Source organism: Canis aureus, chromosome 23, assembly GCF_053574225.1.
Source record: "Canis aureus isolate CA01 chromosome 23, VMU_Caureus_v.1.0, whole genome shotgun sequence".
Taxonomy (NCBI): domain Eukaryota; kingdom Metazoa; phylum Chordata; class Mammalia; order Carnivora; family Canidae; genus Canis; species Canis aureus.
In genome coordinates, this window is record NC_135633.1 from 6,861,445 (window position 1) to 6,877,439 (window position 15,995).

The 15,995-nt window shown below is 36.0% G+C and overlaps 1 protein-coding gene across 5 annotated transcripts in view; it reads right to left on the minus strand.

Moving 5' to 3' along the window:
- Positions 1-1,416: 1,416 nt before the first annotated feature.
- The window catches only part of ANO5 (anoctamin 5), a 94,885-nt gene continuing 80,306 nt past the window's right edge, over positions 1,417-15,995 (minus strand). For 4 of the 5 annotated variants that reach the window (XM_077866203.1, XM_077866200.1, XM_077866201.1 and 1 more), the window contains 5 exons: positions 13,939-14,069; positions 11,769-11,974; positions 9,499-9,677; positions 8,063-8,168; positions 1,417-4,952 (listed from right to left, as the gene is read on the minus strand). In XM_077866203.1, the coding sequence (XP_077722329.1) occupies positions 4,731-4,952; positions 8,063-8,168; positions 9,499-9,677; positions 11,769-11,974; positions 13,939-14,069 (844 nt within the window). In that variant the 3' untranslated portion in view covers positions 1,417-4,730. The remainder of the gene's footprint in view (positions 4,953-8,062; positions 8,169-9,498; positions 9,678-11,768; positions 11,975-13,938; positions 14,070-15,995) is intronic. The other variant, XR_013361889.1, reaches the window with a different exon arrangement.

A 15,995-nucleotide genomic window follows, 5' to 3' on the forward strand; every position in this document is an offset into this window, starting at 1 on the left:
TCTCACTCTTTGCCATTTCATGTCCCCATCTTCCTGACCAGCAGGGAAGCTGGGCTACAAACTCAAAGAAGTCGCTATACAGAAGCAACGGCTTTCCAAAGGCTTCGTCATTTGTCCTCCTTCCCAGTCTCATTTTAGCCGCTGAATATCCAGAACGTCCTTTAATTTGTCCACCAATAGAGTGTTCCAGGAGAAGTGAATACTTCCTTTCTCTGACCCTCCAAATCTCTCTTCCAAACCATTGCTCCCCACTTTCTTCCAGTTTCAAAAGGCCTATTTCCTGTATCAAATTCTTTACAATATTTTGTCCTGATTAAATCCTGAAAATCTGTGTATTCCTCCAACCTACAATGTGTCTTTCATACATAGAATGTGATGTATTCACCTTAATTTCTAGCCAGTATGCACTTTTCTTGAATATACTGGTAAAAGCAAATATATTTTATTTCATCCTCTTTCTCTTTTTTTTAATTAAGTAGAAACTACAAGTTTAGGGCTTGTAGTTTTAACATATAAGATTTGGACTACTTCTGCACACTGCAGAATTAGAACAGTTATACAAACTTGGAAATCCTGAGTCTATATGCCTTGACACATGTCCTTGAGGAGCTGGAATGACAAGTTTGAGAGTTGTTATGAAAAAAGTGCTTTAGGCTAGGGAATTTGGCATTCTTAGGAAATTCTTGAGACTCATACCCACAAAAATGTAACCTGAGAGATTTTTTAGAGTTCCTCTCCCAAAGATTTTGTTCCTAGAGATCTGGGATAGGACCAAGGGTTATGCATTTCTCACAAATATCCCAGATAATTCCAGTGCACATGGTTGTGGGTTTCTTGTTCAGAAAGATGAGATTTTATTTTGAATATATCTCAACAAACTATTTTCCTCCCTGGGGCTTTCTGTTCACCTTTATCAACCTTCCAAAGTAAAAAAAAAAAAAAAAAAAGGCAAAAAATGAAAGTACAGCTTTCTCCAAGTTTTCTGGACCATGCAGTCTCTTACTTTGAGGAATTTGCATCTTTAAATGTGACAAACATGTAATCTGGTGAATTAAACATGTTACACATAATGCATTTAATGCTTCTAAACAAAAAGAGGCTTAAAAACCTCTTAGAGTGCTATAATTCAGACAAATTATTTCAACATTTTACTGTAAGAATAAACTGAATTCATGTCAAAGTATTACTTTATTCATGGCATGAGTCTGAATCTCTTGAGATTTATGTACATGTTACTAAAGAGCAACTTTTCCTGCATAACCCCATACACATCTCCTTGGCGGAGGGAAAAAAAAACAAAAGAAAGAAAAGAAAAAGGAGGACTTATTTTCTTGGTTAATGCCATGGCACAAAATCACTCATAGGGAAGACATTTCTAGTCAGATACTTTGGGGGGATGGAAAAAGGTATCTCATATACATTGAGCCGTGCTATTCTTTTTAATATTCTCATGAATTTTTACATAATGCTGGAATAATTGACATACTTGAGTTATCACACATAAAGCAGAAGAGTAAAAATTTGTTTAGAAAAAGGATAACATAATAGTTATAGTGAATCATGGTAGTAGACTTCAAAGACTAGTCAATGGGTACTTCTGGAAATGCTCTTTTCCTTATTAACATTCTTCGATAACATAGTAACTATTGCTAGTTAAAAAAAACAACTATTAAAGAGAGGGTCTTTCAAAACAACAGATTCCCCTTTTGAGCGAGCAGTACAAACTCTTCACCCTCAACTGGAGGCAATCAGCAGAGATTCAGGGCTACACATAGCACCGGACAGTACAAAAGCACTTTGGAATCAAAGTTTTCTTTTGACATGTGACAGTTTTCAACTTGAAACTTCTTTGGCTTTCCTCTCATCCTAAGATGACCTAGGAGAGACACTCCTCTTACTACCACATTTGCACCAGGCTGCCTCACAAATGCCTCTCCCGGTGGAAGCATGCATAGCTTCAGGAGAAAACTCGATTTCCTTCATCTTTTGTCCTCTTCTTTATCTTCTTCTTTCCATCTTCTCCTTGATAACTTGCTTAATAGCTTAGTTGAAGAAGAATGTTAAAGCCAAGAGGAATCATGAGATGCAGCAAAAATAAGACAGTGTCCCATCTCATTAAGATACCCCCTTCTTGATGGATTCCTCTAAAATAAATGTTTTGAAGTGGATTCTGCTTCTTGTGTGCAAAGGAAAACTAATGGAGGCAAGGATTAGAGATGACATTTGAAAGAGTTATGTCTTCTTTTTTTGTTTTTGCACTTAAAATTATTTCAAGTAAAATCTCAAATGGGTCCTGGAACATTTCTGAGAAAATGCATATGGGTTTTATCAGATGATAAAAACATCAACTTATATTTGGTAGTTAGGTGCTCTTAATGCAGCCCTCCCACAATAACCTGAGTTTAATTAGATAAGCCAAATCTACCTGAATTAATTTGGCTTTAGATTTTGATTAGCAAGTTTTTAGGAAAGTGAGGAATACTTGTATTTCATTTTAAAATCTTGGTAGAAACAAGGAGAAATTTCTTGGTAGAAAACTGAAACATGAATGCAAAGTATTTGCCAATAATATTTTAAAAGGAAATCTATACCAATCATAGGAACTGTTTGCTTGTCTTAAAATTAGTTCCTCTTTGCTGATTTTTCCATACATTCTAGAAACCTGAAACTTGAGTTGGTCTAAGATTGCAGTATACAGATAGCTTTGTGACTTAAATGTGTCTTTATTTATTTTAACACTCTAGGTATATAAATACAAACTAAAACTTATATCCAAGAAACCAATTTCCACACCATTCCCTATTTTTATTAGCACCCAGGAAGAAAGCAATACGTATGAGCTGTGCAGAGGGACAACACTGTAGAAACACAGAGTTTGATATGACAAGCCAAAGATACTGCATCTGTGGCTTATTTCGTAGTAACATTGACTGGTGTTCTCAAGCCACATAGGTCTCCTCCTCCTATGAAATCATTCTTCAATAATGAGATCATTTTAAATTACACAAACATGTTTTTGTTTTTTTTTTTTTTTATAAAATCTACCCAGTGGAAGACAAGTCATTACTCCCAATATTGGGAGTCTGTCTCATGGTTCTATAAAATTCATAATCCTCATTTCTATATGATTACTATTGACCATTAGTTAATACTATGTGCCAATACTTAATACTGGCAATTCTACAAAAATGTATTAGTATCAAATAATGAAACTACTTTAAAAAATATCTTGTGATAAAGTTTCTTTTTTTGTATGCAATTAAAAAAACACTGTTCTTAAAAAAAAACACTGTTCTTTTGGAACTGAAGTATAATTTGAAGCTGGAGATGCAAGTACTATATCTGAACGGTATCTTTCACTTTATAGTGTTAAAGATATATATGAAGTATTTTTTAAGAGAAAGGGGAACTGGTGGACATGTGCCATAGGCCTAAGTATGAGAAAAATAATGCAATTATTATTATTTTTTTTACTTAGCTATCAAATTCATTATCCCTTTCTTATTTGGTTGATCTACTTTTGGTGTTAAACTCTGTGACTGATGTTAAATTGACAAAACAAGCTAGTATTTGAGATGTTACATCACATAGATGAACAGCACAACCATTTCTTGGGTGTCAAAGGCATAGGGACAAGGCACTGAGCATTGTATGAAGTGATGCATCAATAAAAAACAGTGTAAACCCATTAAAAGATTCAAGATTACCTGAAACAGAGAAATCTAATTTCATAAATAACTTGTACCTAACTTATACAAAGAGCTAATAATGCTCAAACAGGCTTCATGATGCAAAATACGCATTGTAGAAGAAAAATGATTTTTAAAAATAATTCAACGATTTTTTTTTCAGATTAAGGTCAATAAATTAATCAATATTCATTGTCCTGCATTCGTTAGCTACTAAGAAAACACATGGACTTCTCTATAACATCTTTCATTTACTTAAAGAACTGAAGCAACCTAACAACTTCTTAATGCTGTTTTCCAGATAAGGAAATCCAGCCTTGAAACTACTGTTACCAAAATGTTGTCTTTAAAGAACAGAGTTGTTAGTCTTTTGTTGAAACCCCAATGTTCAGTCTCTTGAAAAAAAAAATCAATTCTGCCTTGACCCGGAAGGGGAATCTGGGATTCTGATGGAAGTTTAACTTAGGATGATTTCAGGAACAAACCCCTGCCATGATATTTATCCAACATTTTTTTTAAGATGTGAGTTTTCTTAAGTCATCTGATTTTGGTTTTTCATTCACATAGTCTATGATGGCAGGATATACATGGCTCAGTAGGCCTCTTCACTTCCTTTCTTTTTGTCCCAACATTTTTTCTTGATGGGAAGGAGTTATAAAACAACCCAACAGAAGACCATGAAAATGTGCAGATGCCCTGGAATGTGATGGGACAGCCCAAGTTCAGTGTTTAATTCTAAACTGCAACATTCCATGATTTCCCAGTATTCTGATTCAACATGCCTTTCACAATCATTTCTAGAACTCCAGAAGACAGTATCTGGGGAGAGCTCAGTCAATGAAGTAGACAAGTGGTTTTCTTCCAACCTCACGAACTTGGCCTCTGCAAAAGTGTACAGAAACTCTGAATGAAAAAAGGAGGAGGAGGAGGAGGAGGAGGAGGAGGAGGGGTGAAACTGACACATGCCTCTGGCCTCTGGCCCAAAACCCAGGGAAAATTGTGAAGCCAGACAGGCAACCAGTTGCTTGCTCATTATGTTGATTATACTGCTGATTTAGCCAGTTGTACTTTGTTTTCCTGGATTATGACTTGTTTGGCAAGTTCACTGGAATTAATTCTCAAGTTCTCTTTTAATTTATTAAGCTCAAAGTCATGGAGAATCTTGATAGTCATTAACTTTTCTCGCTTAATTCTGTCCAGAACATCTTTTGGAACATCAGGGATCATCCAGGCCAACAAAAATTTGACTAAAAACACAACATGCTGGAAGAAACATAAGAGAAAATCAAGAACACTGTTAGAACCATCAAATGTTTAGCAGGAAGTTCTTAAAATTCATTCAATAAACTGTGCTCAACACAGAAGGTATGAAGAAAAAACAAAAAGATACCGTTCCTGTCCTTGAACTTTCCCAGAAAGACAAACATTAAACAAATATATACTAAAATGTGTAATTACAGAAATTTCAGTTGATCAGGAATATTAAATATGCTCTTTATCTGTGCTCACTTTTGAAAACCTAATAAAATATTTGTAAGGGGATTTTTAAAAATCGTCTAACTAACAAAGACAAAAGAAAGGAGGGAACAGTGGTAAAAGACTCAAGAGAGGGAAAAAAAAGCTGACACTTTGGGGCCCCTGGGTGTTTCAGTGGTTGAGTGTCTGCCTTTGGCTCAGGTCGTGATCCCGGGGTCCTGGGATTGAGCTCTGCATCAGGTTTCCTGCAGGGAGCCTGTTCTCCCTCTGCCTAAGTCTCTGCCTCTCTCTCTGTGTCTCTCATGAATACATAAATAAAAAAATCGTAAAAAAAGAAAAAGAAAAAGAAAGCTGGCACTTAAACTTCAATTGGTGATATGATGGTGGTAAAACCCAGTAAAACCCAGTAAGTCAAAAGCCAACTTTGTTTTAGATCTCAATAAAGCTCAGGAAAGATGGTCCTAAGGACTTTGAAGTGGGTGGGTGGAGTTGAAAACAAGAGGATTAGCCAACATTTGGCAAAAGGAAAAGTTGAATTTTCAGGAATTCTCTTCCATCGTCATCCAGGTACTATTTATCTCCAACCTTCCCCTGGCAGCAACTGAGTTAATTTACTTTGTGCAGAAATCAAAACAGAAAGCTGTGAACTCAGGAGCATCAGAGACAGTGGAGGATGGAGGAGAGGAACCAAACTGAAAACAGGGCAACTAAGTGAAATTCAGTGACTCCTAAGATCCCGAGTTTTCTTCTATCTTGCTCAGCTCTCAGAACACAGGCAGCCATAGAAGAGCTCCACAGAAAGGAGTTCGGAGGCCTTTTGTATGGGGAAAGTAAGTAGTCTATGAAATTAGAACTGCAAATACCAAAATTTTGTAGGTTTCAAATGAAAAGGTCCCCTCACTACCTCATCACTCTATGGTGAAAGCCACCAAGTGACATTCCTCCTGTACGCACACAAAGCCTATAATCAGTTTCATTCATTCATCCTTAACTACGAGCAGATTGCCTAAAATCAGCAAATACACAAGAAAGTCTTTAATGCAAAAGAAAAATATTGAAACAGACAAATAGAAACTAAAAGGAGACAGATAATAAAGGAGCAAAAGAACAGCAGAATAAAAAGACAAAAATATGGGACTGGGTGGCTCAGCAGTTGAGCATCTGCCTTTGGTTCAGGACATGATCCTGGAGTCTTGGGATCTAGTCCCACGTCGGGCTCCCTGCAAGGAACCTGCTTCTCCCTCTGCCTGTGTCTCTGCCTCTCTCTCTCTCTGTCTCTCATGAATAAATAAATAAAATCTTAAGAAAAAGAGACAAAAATATGAGTTCATCTACTTATAGGAGAAAAAAAAAATATTTACAATTTCAAAACAGGAAGTGTAACACCTGAATAGATCTTCAGAAAGACAGAACAGAGAAAAGAAGAACATAATAAAAAATAGTATGTATAAGCAAATTTCCTCAACTTGAAGGGTAGGCATGTTTTCAGGTTTACAGGGCTCAGAGAGGTGTCCAGAAAAACGAGTATTATCCAATAACAAGAAACAGTCTTGTGATGTTTCATAAAAGAAGGACTAGTGAGAGAATCCTTAACTCATATTGATTAATAAAAAGATCACAAACAAAGACTGGGGAATTGGAATGGTGTTGCATCTTATAACAACACCAACACTGACAGAAAATAGAGCACTGTCTTCAAAAATGTCAGAAATACCTAAATAAGGTTGGTTGAAAAATTTTCAGGGAAAATGACTTTCAATCTTGAATTGTAAACCATTTACTCATCTGTGAGGAAAGAAAAGAAATGTTCAACATTCAAGGTCTCAACAATTGACCACCCGTAATTTTCCTCAGAAAATTACTGAAAAATGAACTTCATCAAAAGAAACTCGTAAACCAAGAATGGGAGAAACACAAACTGCAGAAAATCCAGTTTTTCCAACAAGAGAAGGTGAAGAGAAGTTCTAGGATCCTGGTGAATCAGACCCTGGGATGACTGAAAACATTAATAAGAATAATAAAGAAAAATCAAGACAGCCCTGGTGTAACTGACCAGACTGAAAGGTGATCTAAACTTATGATGGAAAATATGGGAATGGAAGAGCGATAGAGTCGTACAGAACTGAGAGAAACAGAGACAGGAAAAATATGGGGAGGGGTATATGTAAGACTGCTCTCTTTTTCATCACGTAGAACTTGTGTGTGCTTGCATTAGACTTGGCTATCACTGAGCTTCATGGCACAGTGAGAAAGGGCCTGGCCTTTATTTCCCTCCCTTTCTGGACCTCACGTCTTCTGATACGGAATGACACTATGAAACTTACCCAAATCCGTGCTCTGCATTTGTTCTCTTTTAATGTGTGCCTTATAACCTAATAAGACTAGATATTCCACAAAGAGGGAAACACAATATAGTGGACAGAGCCGGGGCTTGGGAGTGATACACCTAGCATTGAAACCCAGCTCCAATATTGGCTGATTATCTTTAAACCCGCTGTAATTCTGTTGAGTCTCAGATTCATTTTTTTTTTTCAGATTCATTTTTCAAGAGTGAATAATAAAGTTTAACTTACAAGGTCATTATTATAGTGTCTGGAACCAGTATGTAATAGCTGTTCAGCAAAATCAGTGGGTTCTCTTGTCCTTTTCCCTACCTCGAGGGAAGAGGCCGTATTTTTTCTGTTCTCTCTATTACCCTTATATCTTCAACAATAGTAGGTGACTAACAGGCAACAATCCATTGTGCTGAAAATATCCCTAAGATGCTTTTCAGGACAATGAATCCTTCCTTCAAAACAATTCGCTGAGATAATACTACTTTTCTGCTGAGAAGATACCTTTAGAAATCTGAAGGGAAAACACAGACTAACTGGAATGCAAGTTAAAGAGAAGCTTACTTCCATAACGATGATGAAGGTCATCTTGGCAGCGAGGACGTGCCAGTACTGCATATTATGAAAATATTTCTGTTCATGATCAGGAGGGTATCTGTAATCTCTGTACCTGAAAAAAAAAAAAAAAAAAAAAAAACAAAATTAAATAAAAAATTAACTATAGCTTCAAATAGAAGACCTAGCACAAATTCTTATTATTTCTTGTAAGAGACACTTTTAATTGACTACAAAAGTAAAGTCATAGGAAGGTAACTGCTATTATGATACATTTCTTTTTTGTACAGATAAAAATCATGGCCACATGTTACTTATATTTAGTAGTTTGGTGCAGCAGGAGACACAAGTGAAACTTCTCTCCTGTCCTTCAAATTTCCCAAAAGAGTTAGCAAAACTCCACTCCCTCTCTTCCTACTCTTTAACACACTTAACTGAAACACATGGTCTCCTGTCATTAAACTGAGGAAATATGCTAATCCTCATCTTTTTTGGTCTTTTGAGACTGGGACTTGAAATTGTTGACCATTTCTGTTTTTTTAAAACTCTATTTTCTTTTGGCTTATCTGACACTGCATTGTTTTCATTTTTCTTACTATTCTTCTGGACTTTTCTTAGTGCTCAACTTTGTAAGCTCACTGTTTTCTACAAAGTTGCTAGGCATTGATTTCTTCAGAGATTTAGTCCAAAGAGGAAGTGATGAAATCAAGAACTGACACCTGTCCATGCTCTTACACACTATACTATGACTTCTCTATCTGCAAATCTAAAAATTTAATAATGGTTTGGTCTACCTGTGTGTCCACCAACATTTTGCTGTCTCTTTGCTGTTTTGCAGATGAAGCAGCTCATTTAAGGTTTAAGTGGTCTTGATGTACTCTCTCTACATATGTATATGTGTATATATATGTATATATATGTTATGATCTTTAGGTAGTATACATATAATTTTTATATCATATATACTTATTATAATACAATCTTTGAATCATAGAGAAAAAAGATCCTCACAGTGTATAAGATGCTGAGTGTGGAAACAAGTTCACAAATCTAATCACATGCTCCCTGCATGGAAGAAACCCTTTAAGTGGGATGGGTAGTGAATTTATCATCCCACTTCTCCTTTTCTCACTCTATCTCTTTTTAAGAACATATAGTTAAATTCAAGTAGGTTAAATGCATATATAATAAATCTCTCCAGTAAATTTAGAAAAGAAACAATTCAAAATTGATATTATCTTTATCCATAATACTCTCTTACTTTTGTACATTCTACTTTTCCAAATCAGATCCATATGATGAGTGAATTCAAAAATTGATGCATTCTACCCAGGATATTTAGTGCCCCAAGTAAACCCTTCACATTGAAAGACATGGAGGAAATGGAGAACTTAAAAAATACATTTTACAAAGCAAAATTAAAAGCTAAGAAAACAAGAGGAAACCTGCAAGTGGTGAAGTCCCGTTTTTCCCAAGGTGCAGTGTGGTTTGGAAAATCAGCTATCAGGAATGTTGACAGGCTATCATTGACATATCCTTTCATGGGCTCAGTGGCATCCTTTGAGTAGGCATAGTAGTAAACTAAACGGGGAATGATGTCCGATGTAAATGCAACAATAAAAGCCTAAAAGACAAGGCAAGAGGGAAACCTTGAGCTAACAATTTGGTTTTTAAAATCTGTGATTTGCATATCTCTCAGTCCTATAGGGATGCAAATGTAAATGATTAAAATGCTATTACAAATCACGTTTATGTATGAGTCTCTCTTCTAAAACATGAAATAGTCCTTTCAGAGTGTTATGATTTGTATTCCAAAATTTCCCAGCTAAAGAGTGGCCTAGGTGAAAACTGAACCTAAATGCATGTAGCTCCAAAAGCTATTCTCTTTCCACCATGCCTTGTTATTTCTTATTATTTGTTTCACAGCACATTTCTACTGTCCTTAACCAAATTTATTTGCCTGAACCAACACCTTAAGCTAGGACAGTGTGTGCTCATGAGTCCTTGCATGCGTGTACAAGTGCACACACTGGTAGGTGGCTGGTGGGAGGCAACGGAGACAGAGAAGATCATGCCATGGTAAATTTCCCACAGGTCACTGCAATTAATTTCAGTATTTGATCCTATAGGAATGGTATTTTCCCATCCTTCCCTAAGCTCTGGGATAGTATAAAGAGCACATTTCTTTTAGGTTAGGTAATTCCACTTAAAACCATCTGGTGGGGATCCCTAGATGGCTCAGTGGTTTAGTGCCTGCCTTCAGCCCAGGGAGTGATCCTGGAGTCCTGGGATCGAGTCCCACATCAGGCTCCCTGCATGGAGCCTGCTTCTCCCTCTGCCTGTGTCTCTGCTTCTCTCTTTCTGTGTATCTCATGAATAATAAATAAAAATCTTAAAAAAAATAAAACCATCTGGCTCTGCCTTCTACATTTTTAGTGGTAGGTTTTTAAAAAACTTTTAAGATTACATCTGTAGCTACTGGTCCATTCAGGTTTTCTATCACTTACTGAATAAACAGGCAGTTTTTATTTTTTGAAAAGGTGACAATTTCAAATAGATTTTAAAATTAATTGGAATAAAGAAACATACTGGTCTCATAATTTTCTCACCTGTATCTTATAACTCTTTTTTTCTTAATTAAGATTTTCAGAGTTTTGTTTACTTTATATGTCTTTTCAATAAGCCAACTCTTGATTCACTTAGAAATTATACTGCTTTTTATTTATTTTTCAATTTTATTATTTCTGATTTCTTTCTTACTACATTCTGTTGATCAGTTTTACATTTTTAAGTTTCTGAACTCATGCTCATCTCATACTTTCAAGTCTTTTTAATAATAAAGGCATTTATTGCTATGAATTTTTCTGTAACTGTGGTTTTAGCTAATTCCTATAGGTTTCCATCATTTTAATTAAGTGCTCTTTATAATTTCAATTTTGCCTCCTCTTTATACAATAAAGCTTACTTAGAAGTGAGAGTGTTAGGTGGTTAGATTCTTTTATTATCTTTATTATCAACTTCATTTTTATACCATTATTGTATGTAAATATATATTGTAAAAATTTCTGCTTTGGGGAATTTAGTTTTATCATCATTATTTATCATCATAAGTGCTCCATAAACATAACACATAAACGTTGTATATTCTCTATCTGTAGCATACAACTTCATGTATAATCAAGCTTTAACTCTGTTATTCCAATCTTTTTATACCACTACATCTTTTCTGTCTACTTTGTCATATGCTGTCAAACTGTATCGTGGTTATTTCAAGGAGACAGGTTTTACAATTTTCCTTGTATTTAAGAGTTTGCATGTCATAAATTTCTCTATGTCGTTTAGTGTACAAAAGTGTAGGGAATGGGGGCACCTGGTGGCTCAGTCAGTTAAGCATCTGACTCTTGATTTTGGCTCAGGTCATGATCTCAGGGTCATGAGATCAAGCTTGGTGTCAGGCTCTGTGCTGGGTATGGAATCTGCTTAGGATTCTCTCTCTCTTTGCCTCTGCCCTGACCCTGACCCCCATTCATTCACATTCTCTCTCTCTCTCTCTCAAAAAAAAAAAAAAAAAAAAAGTATAGGGATGATTTATTGTCATGGACTGTCATCATGATGAAATCAACATAAAGACTGAGTTAAACACCATTCACATCTCCCCATCCCCAAGAAAACAAAATAAAATACAAGGCCTTCCAAGCAAAATAGGTCCACTTACATTAGTTGCAACAGAAAGGACAGTCATTCCATAAAGAATGTCTTGCCAAACACCTATGCTATGAGCTTTAGCAGCTACAGGTCTCCTGTACTGAGTTGTAAGTTTCCAGGCGTCCACACGGATCTCTATAATGTTATTCAAGAGAGCAAGGAGAGGAGCCAAAGGAAAAGAGGCCACAAATAAGGTAACAAATCCAAACTGGATAACTGTAGGGAAAAAAGAAAAATTACTGAACTCATTATTGTGAAGGAGAAAAAGGAGAAAACTCTGCCCAAATCTTGCAACATCCTCATTTTGGAGGACTCTACACCAGCAAAATGCTCCAGGCCTCCTTCCATTTGCCCACTTCCTCCTCCTCATTGGAAACAATAGTGACTTCGTTGCTTGCTAGAACAGAAAGGAGAAACTGGGCGCATACAGCTCAGTTCTGTCCTTGCTCTTTCTTTTGACATCTACTTGCCTGAGGAAAGCATCTCTTCCTGTTAGATAAGAGATTCTCTTTACTCTTCTTAAACGTAGCCTTTTATCATGGGCTACATTTAGATCAATGTTGGTCTAGTCTTTACACTGGTATTGGCATATTAGTGGGGTAATCAAGTTTTTCTATCCTGCTGAATCTTTGAGATGAGGGATAATGACTGATTCATTTGTATGCTTCCAAGAGCCAGATGTGTTGGGTATATAAACATATTCAACTACAAGCCTTATGAACAAATACACTGTTTAAGGTTTGAAGACGCTAACAGATGAAAAGGCAGTGCAAAGGAAGATACTTAAGAATAAATCAGAAAATGAATCATCTAAAGCATTAGAAACATATAAATTATATGTGGGCCAAGAAAGTATATATTTTTCTGCAATGAGGTATTTGTTAAGGTCTCGGTCCTCTATACTATCTTGACATCTTTCTAAAGAAATGTTATTCTCTTTTCTCATTAAGACCTAACACCAATGTAAGTTAGCTTCTCTTCCCATTTTATATAGTCCTCTATTTTTAGATGAATCTCAAGTGTTTCTGGATTTCAGCTTTTCTCACAGGAATTTCTCAAAAGAATTAGTCTTGCCATTTACTAAACCAACTGAACACCTCTAGTGAACTAAAAGAAAATTCAGAGGAAATGTTCAGTAGAAACAGCTTGGTTCAAATCCTACATTTGTAGGTTCAAATCCTACATTTTTTATCTATAATCTTTGTGGCCCATGGCACAAACTGACCCATTCAAATTTCAGTATTCTTTAAAACAAAATGCAGTGAATAAGGATTACTTGTGGAATGTTTCAAGATTAGGGATAATGTACATAAAACATCTAGAATTAACTCAGCTATGTCTCAGTAAATGGTAGTTAATTTTCTTATGAAAACTTTATTTCGTTTTTTAATTTCAGTGATAATCCCAAATTCATTTATGCACAAGTGGATTTGATACTTATACAATTAATTAAAAAATGCATCCCATAAAGCAAAGACTATCCAATTTTACAACCAGCTATATGAAACAGACTTCTCCTGACTTGTCCTATTTATCTATTTCAATCCAGGTATTATGTGTATGTATCACAGTGGAGAATCAGTAACAATTTTAGGTCATTTTTTCATTCCACCATGCTTCTATGGGCCTTGAGAGTAAGTTGAGAAAATTATCCTCCTTAATTCACCAGACAAGCAGAGAAATAACTAGAGAGGAAATATTTAAATGGACTTTATAAGCAGCCTCTATCATCATCCCTCCTAAAATTTCACCTCAAAATCTCTTCTCTATTCAATCTTTAGCATTTTTTATGCATTTCTTGTGTTCAATGTGAACTTCCCCTGCACAACTGTTTTTAGCCTGGTTCTTTTGAGCCTAAATGTATGTCAGGAAATGTCCTTCAACTTATTCTCTCTCTCTGGACTGTCAGTGAGGCGAACAGGAGAGTTATGCAAGCTAATTTGAGACAGGAGTTGAGAAGTGAACCTTACTTTATTTGGTTCAATAACATTCACATTCAATTGATAGGAAAAATATCTCTAACATTGGTGTTTTGAAACCAAACTTTATTCTGCATTCTATCTAGTAAGAAATATGTCCATCCACCTGTCTTTTCATCCACCATCCAATGATTTATTGGGCACCTACTCTGTGCAAGGCAGGAAGATACAGTAAGTTTCAAGACAGTGGTTAAAAATTACCTGTTTCTAAGTACTCATAGAATAGTCCAAGAGATCCAAAAGTTTCAAGGTCATGATCTTGCTCCCATCGACTGTACAGCTTTTCAGAGTTGGTCCGAGCTTTTCGACGTCTCCACCAATTCAGAACCATACTGTCAGAAGTGATAAAAGTAAATGAATGATTAGAATTTAAAAGAGAGGGGTCAGATAATCAGAGTGTTAGATCTAGAAATTGGCAGTAAGAGAGGCTAAGTAACTTAAGGTCACAAAGCAAGGAGAGGTATGACTACAGCTAAAGTCGAAATAAAAATCTAGTTGTTCTTTTTACAACACCTGCTGAGGTCAAAGTTCTTTATTGGGGTGATAAGAAAATAAGACAACCCTAACTCTCCCCATGGAAATGTATTTACTCAGAGACGGTTTTGTTAAAGAGCATGAGGAGGAGAGGGTCATCATAGGACTGCTTTTTTCTAATTTACTAACCTTTATGTTGCCATGATACTCAGAAGGATGCTCAAGGAAATGAGAAATTGGTTACAAGAGAAAAACATAACAAAGGACCTATAGAGGCTTATCAAATATGTGGAAATAAATGCAGTAATCCTAAACAAAATGTCACCTAACTTATTTCCATACATTTATAAAATGATGTATCATGATAATGCTGGATTACTTTAAGAAACAAAAAGGCTTTTTTATTAGAAAATCAATGTAATAAATGAATTAACAGAATCAAGTAGAAAAACATAAGAACATGTTGACTAATGCAGAAAAATACATTCAAGTACCTATTAAAAACTATTTACAATAAAAGCAGGAAAAGAAGGAAATTACCTCAGTCTGATAAAAAACATCTACCAAAATCCTGAACATCATTCTGAACAGGGAAAAGTTAGAAGCATGTCCTTTAGAACCAAGAACAAGGTAGGTCTGTGCATGATCACATTCAAGAATCTATTAGATGCAGCAAAGGAAACCACCAACAACTAAAAGATAACCTACTAAATAGGAGAAGATATTTATAAATGACATATCTGATAAAGGGTTAATATCCAAAATATGTAAAGAACTTTTACAACTTAACACCCAAAACACAAATATTCCAATTTTAAAATGTCGACATGAATAGTCATTGCTCCAAAGAAGACATATAGATGGCCAACAGACACATGAAAAGATGCTCAACATCACTCATCTGGGAAATACAATCAAAATCACAATGAGATATCATGTCATACCTGCCAAAATGACTAAAGTAAAAAACACAAAAAAACAAGATGTGTCAGCAAGGAGGTGGACAATAAGGAACCCTCTTGCATGGTTGGTAGGAATGTAAACTGGTTCCGTCACTGTGGAAGACAGTATGGAGGTTCCTTAGAAAAGTAAAATGAACTACCCTATGACCCAGTCATTGAACTCCTGGGTATTTTCCCAAAAAACACCAAAATGCTAATTCAAAGGGATATATACTTGTACCCCTATTTTTATTGCAGCATTATTTATAATAGCCAAGTTATGGAAGAAACCAAAGTGTCCCCTGATAAATTAATGAATGGATAAAGAATATGGGGTAGGGGTGGCTGAGTTGGTTGAGTGCCTACCCTTGATTTTGGCTCAGGTCATGATCTCAGGGTCCTGGGACCAAGCCCTGTGTTGGGTTCCATGTCCAGCAAGGAGTCTGCTTGAGATTCTTTCTCTTTCTCTCTCTCTCTTTCTCTCCCCCTCTTCCTTTTGTCCAATCTCCCCACCTTTTGTGCTCTTTCTCTCTCTAAAATAAATAAGTCTTTAAAAAATATGTGATATGGGGCAGCCCCGGTGGCCCAGCGGTTTAGCACTGCCTTCAGCCTGGGGTGTGATCCTGGAGACCCGGGATCGAGTCCCTCGTCAGGCTCTCTGCATGGAGCCTGCTTCTCCCTCTGCCTGTGTCTCTGCCTCTCCCTCTCTGTGTGTCATGAATAAATAAAATCTTAAAAAAAATGTGATATGTCACACACGTGCACGTGCACACACACACACACACACACACACCATGGAATATTATTCAGCCATAAAAAGAATGAGATCTTGCCATTTACAAC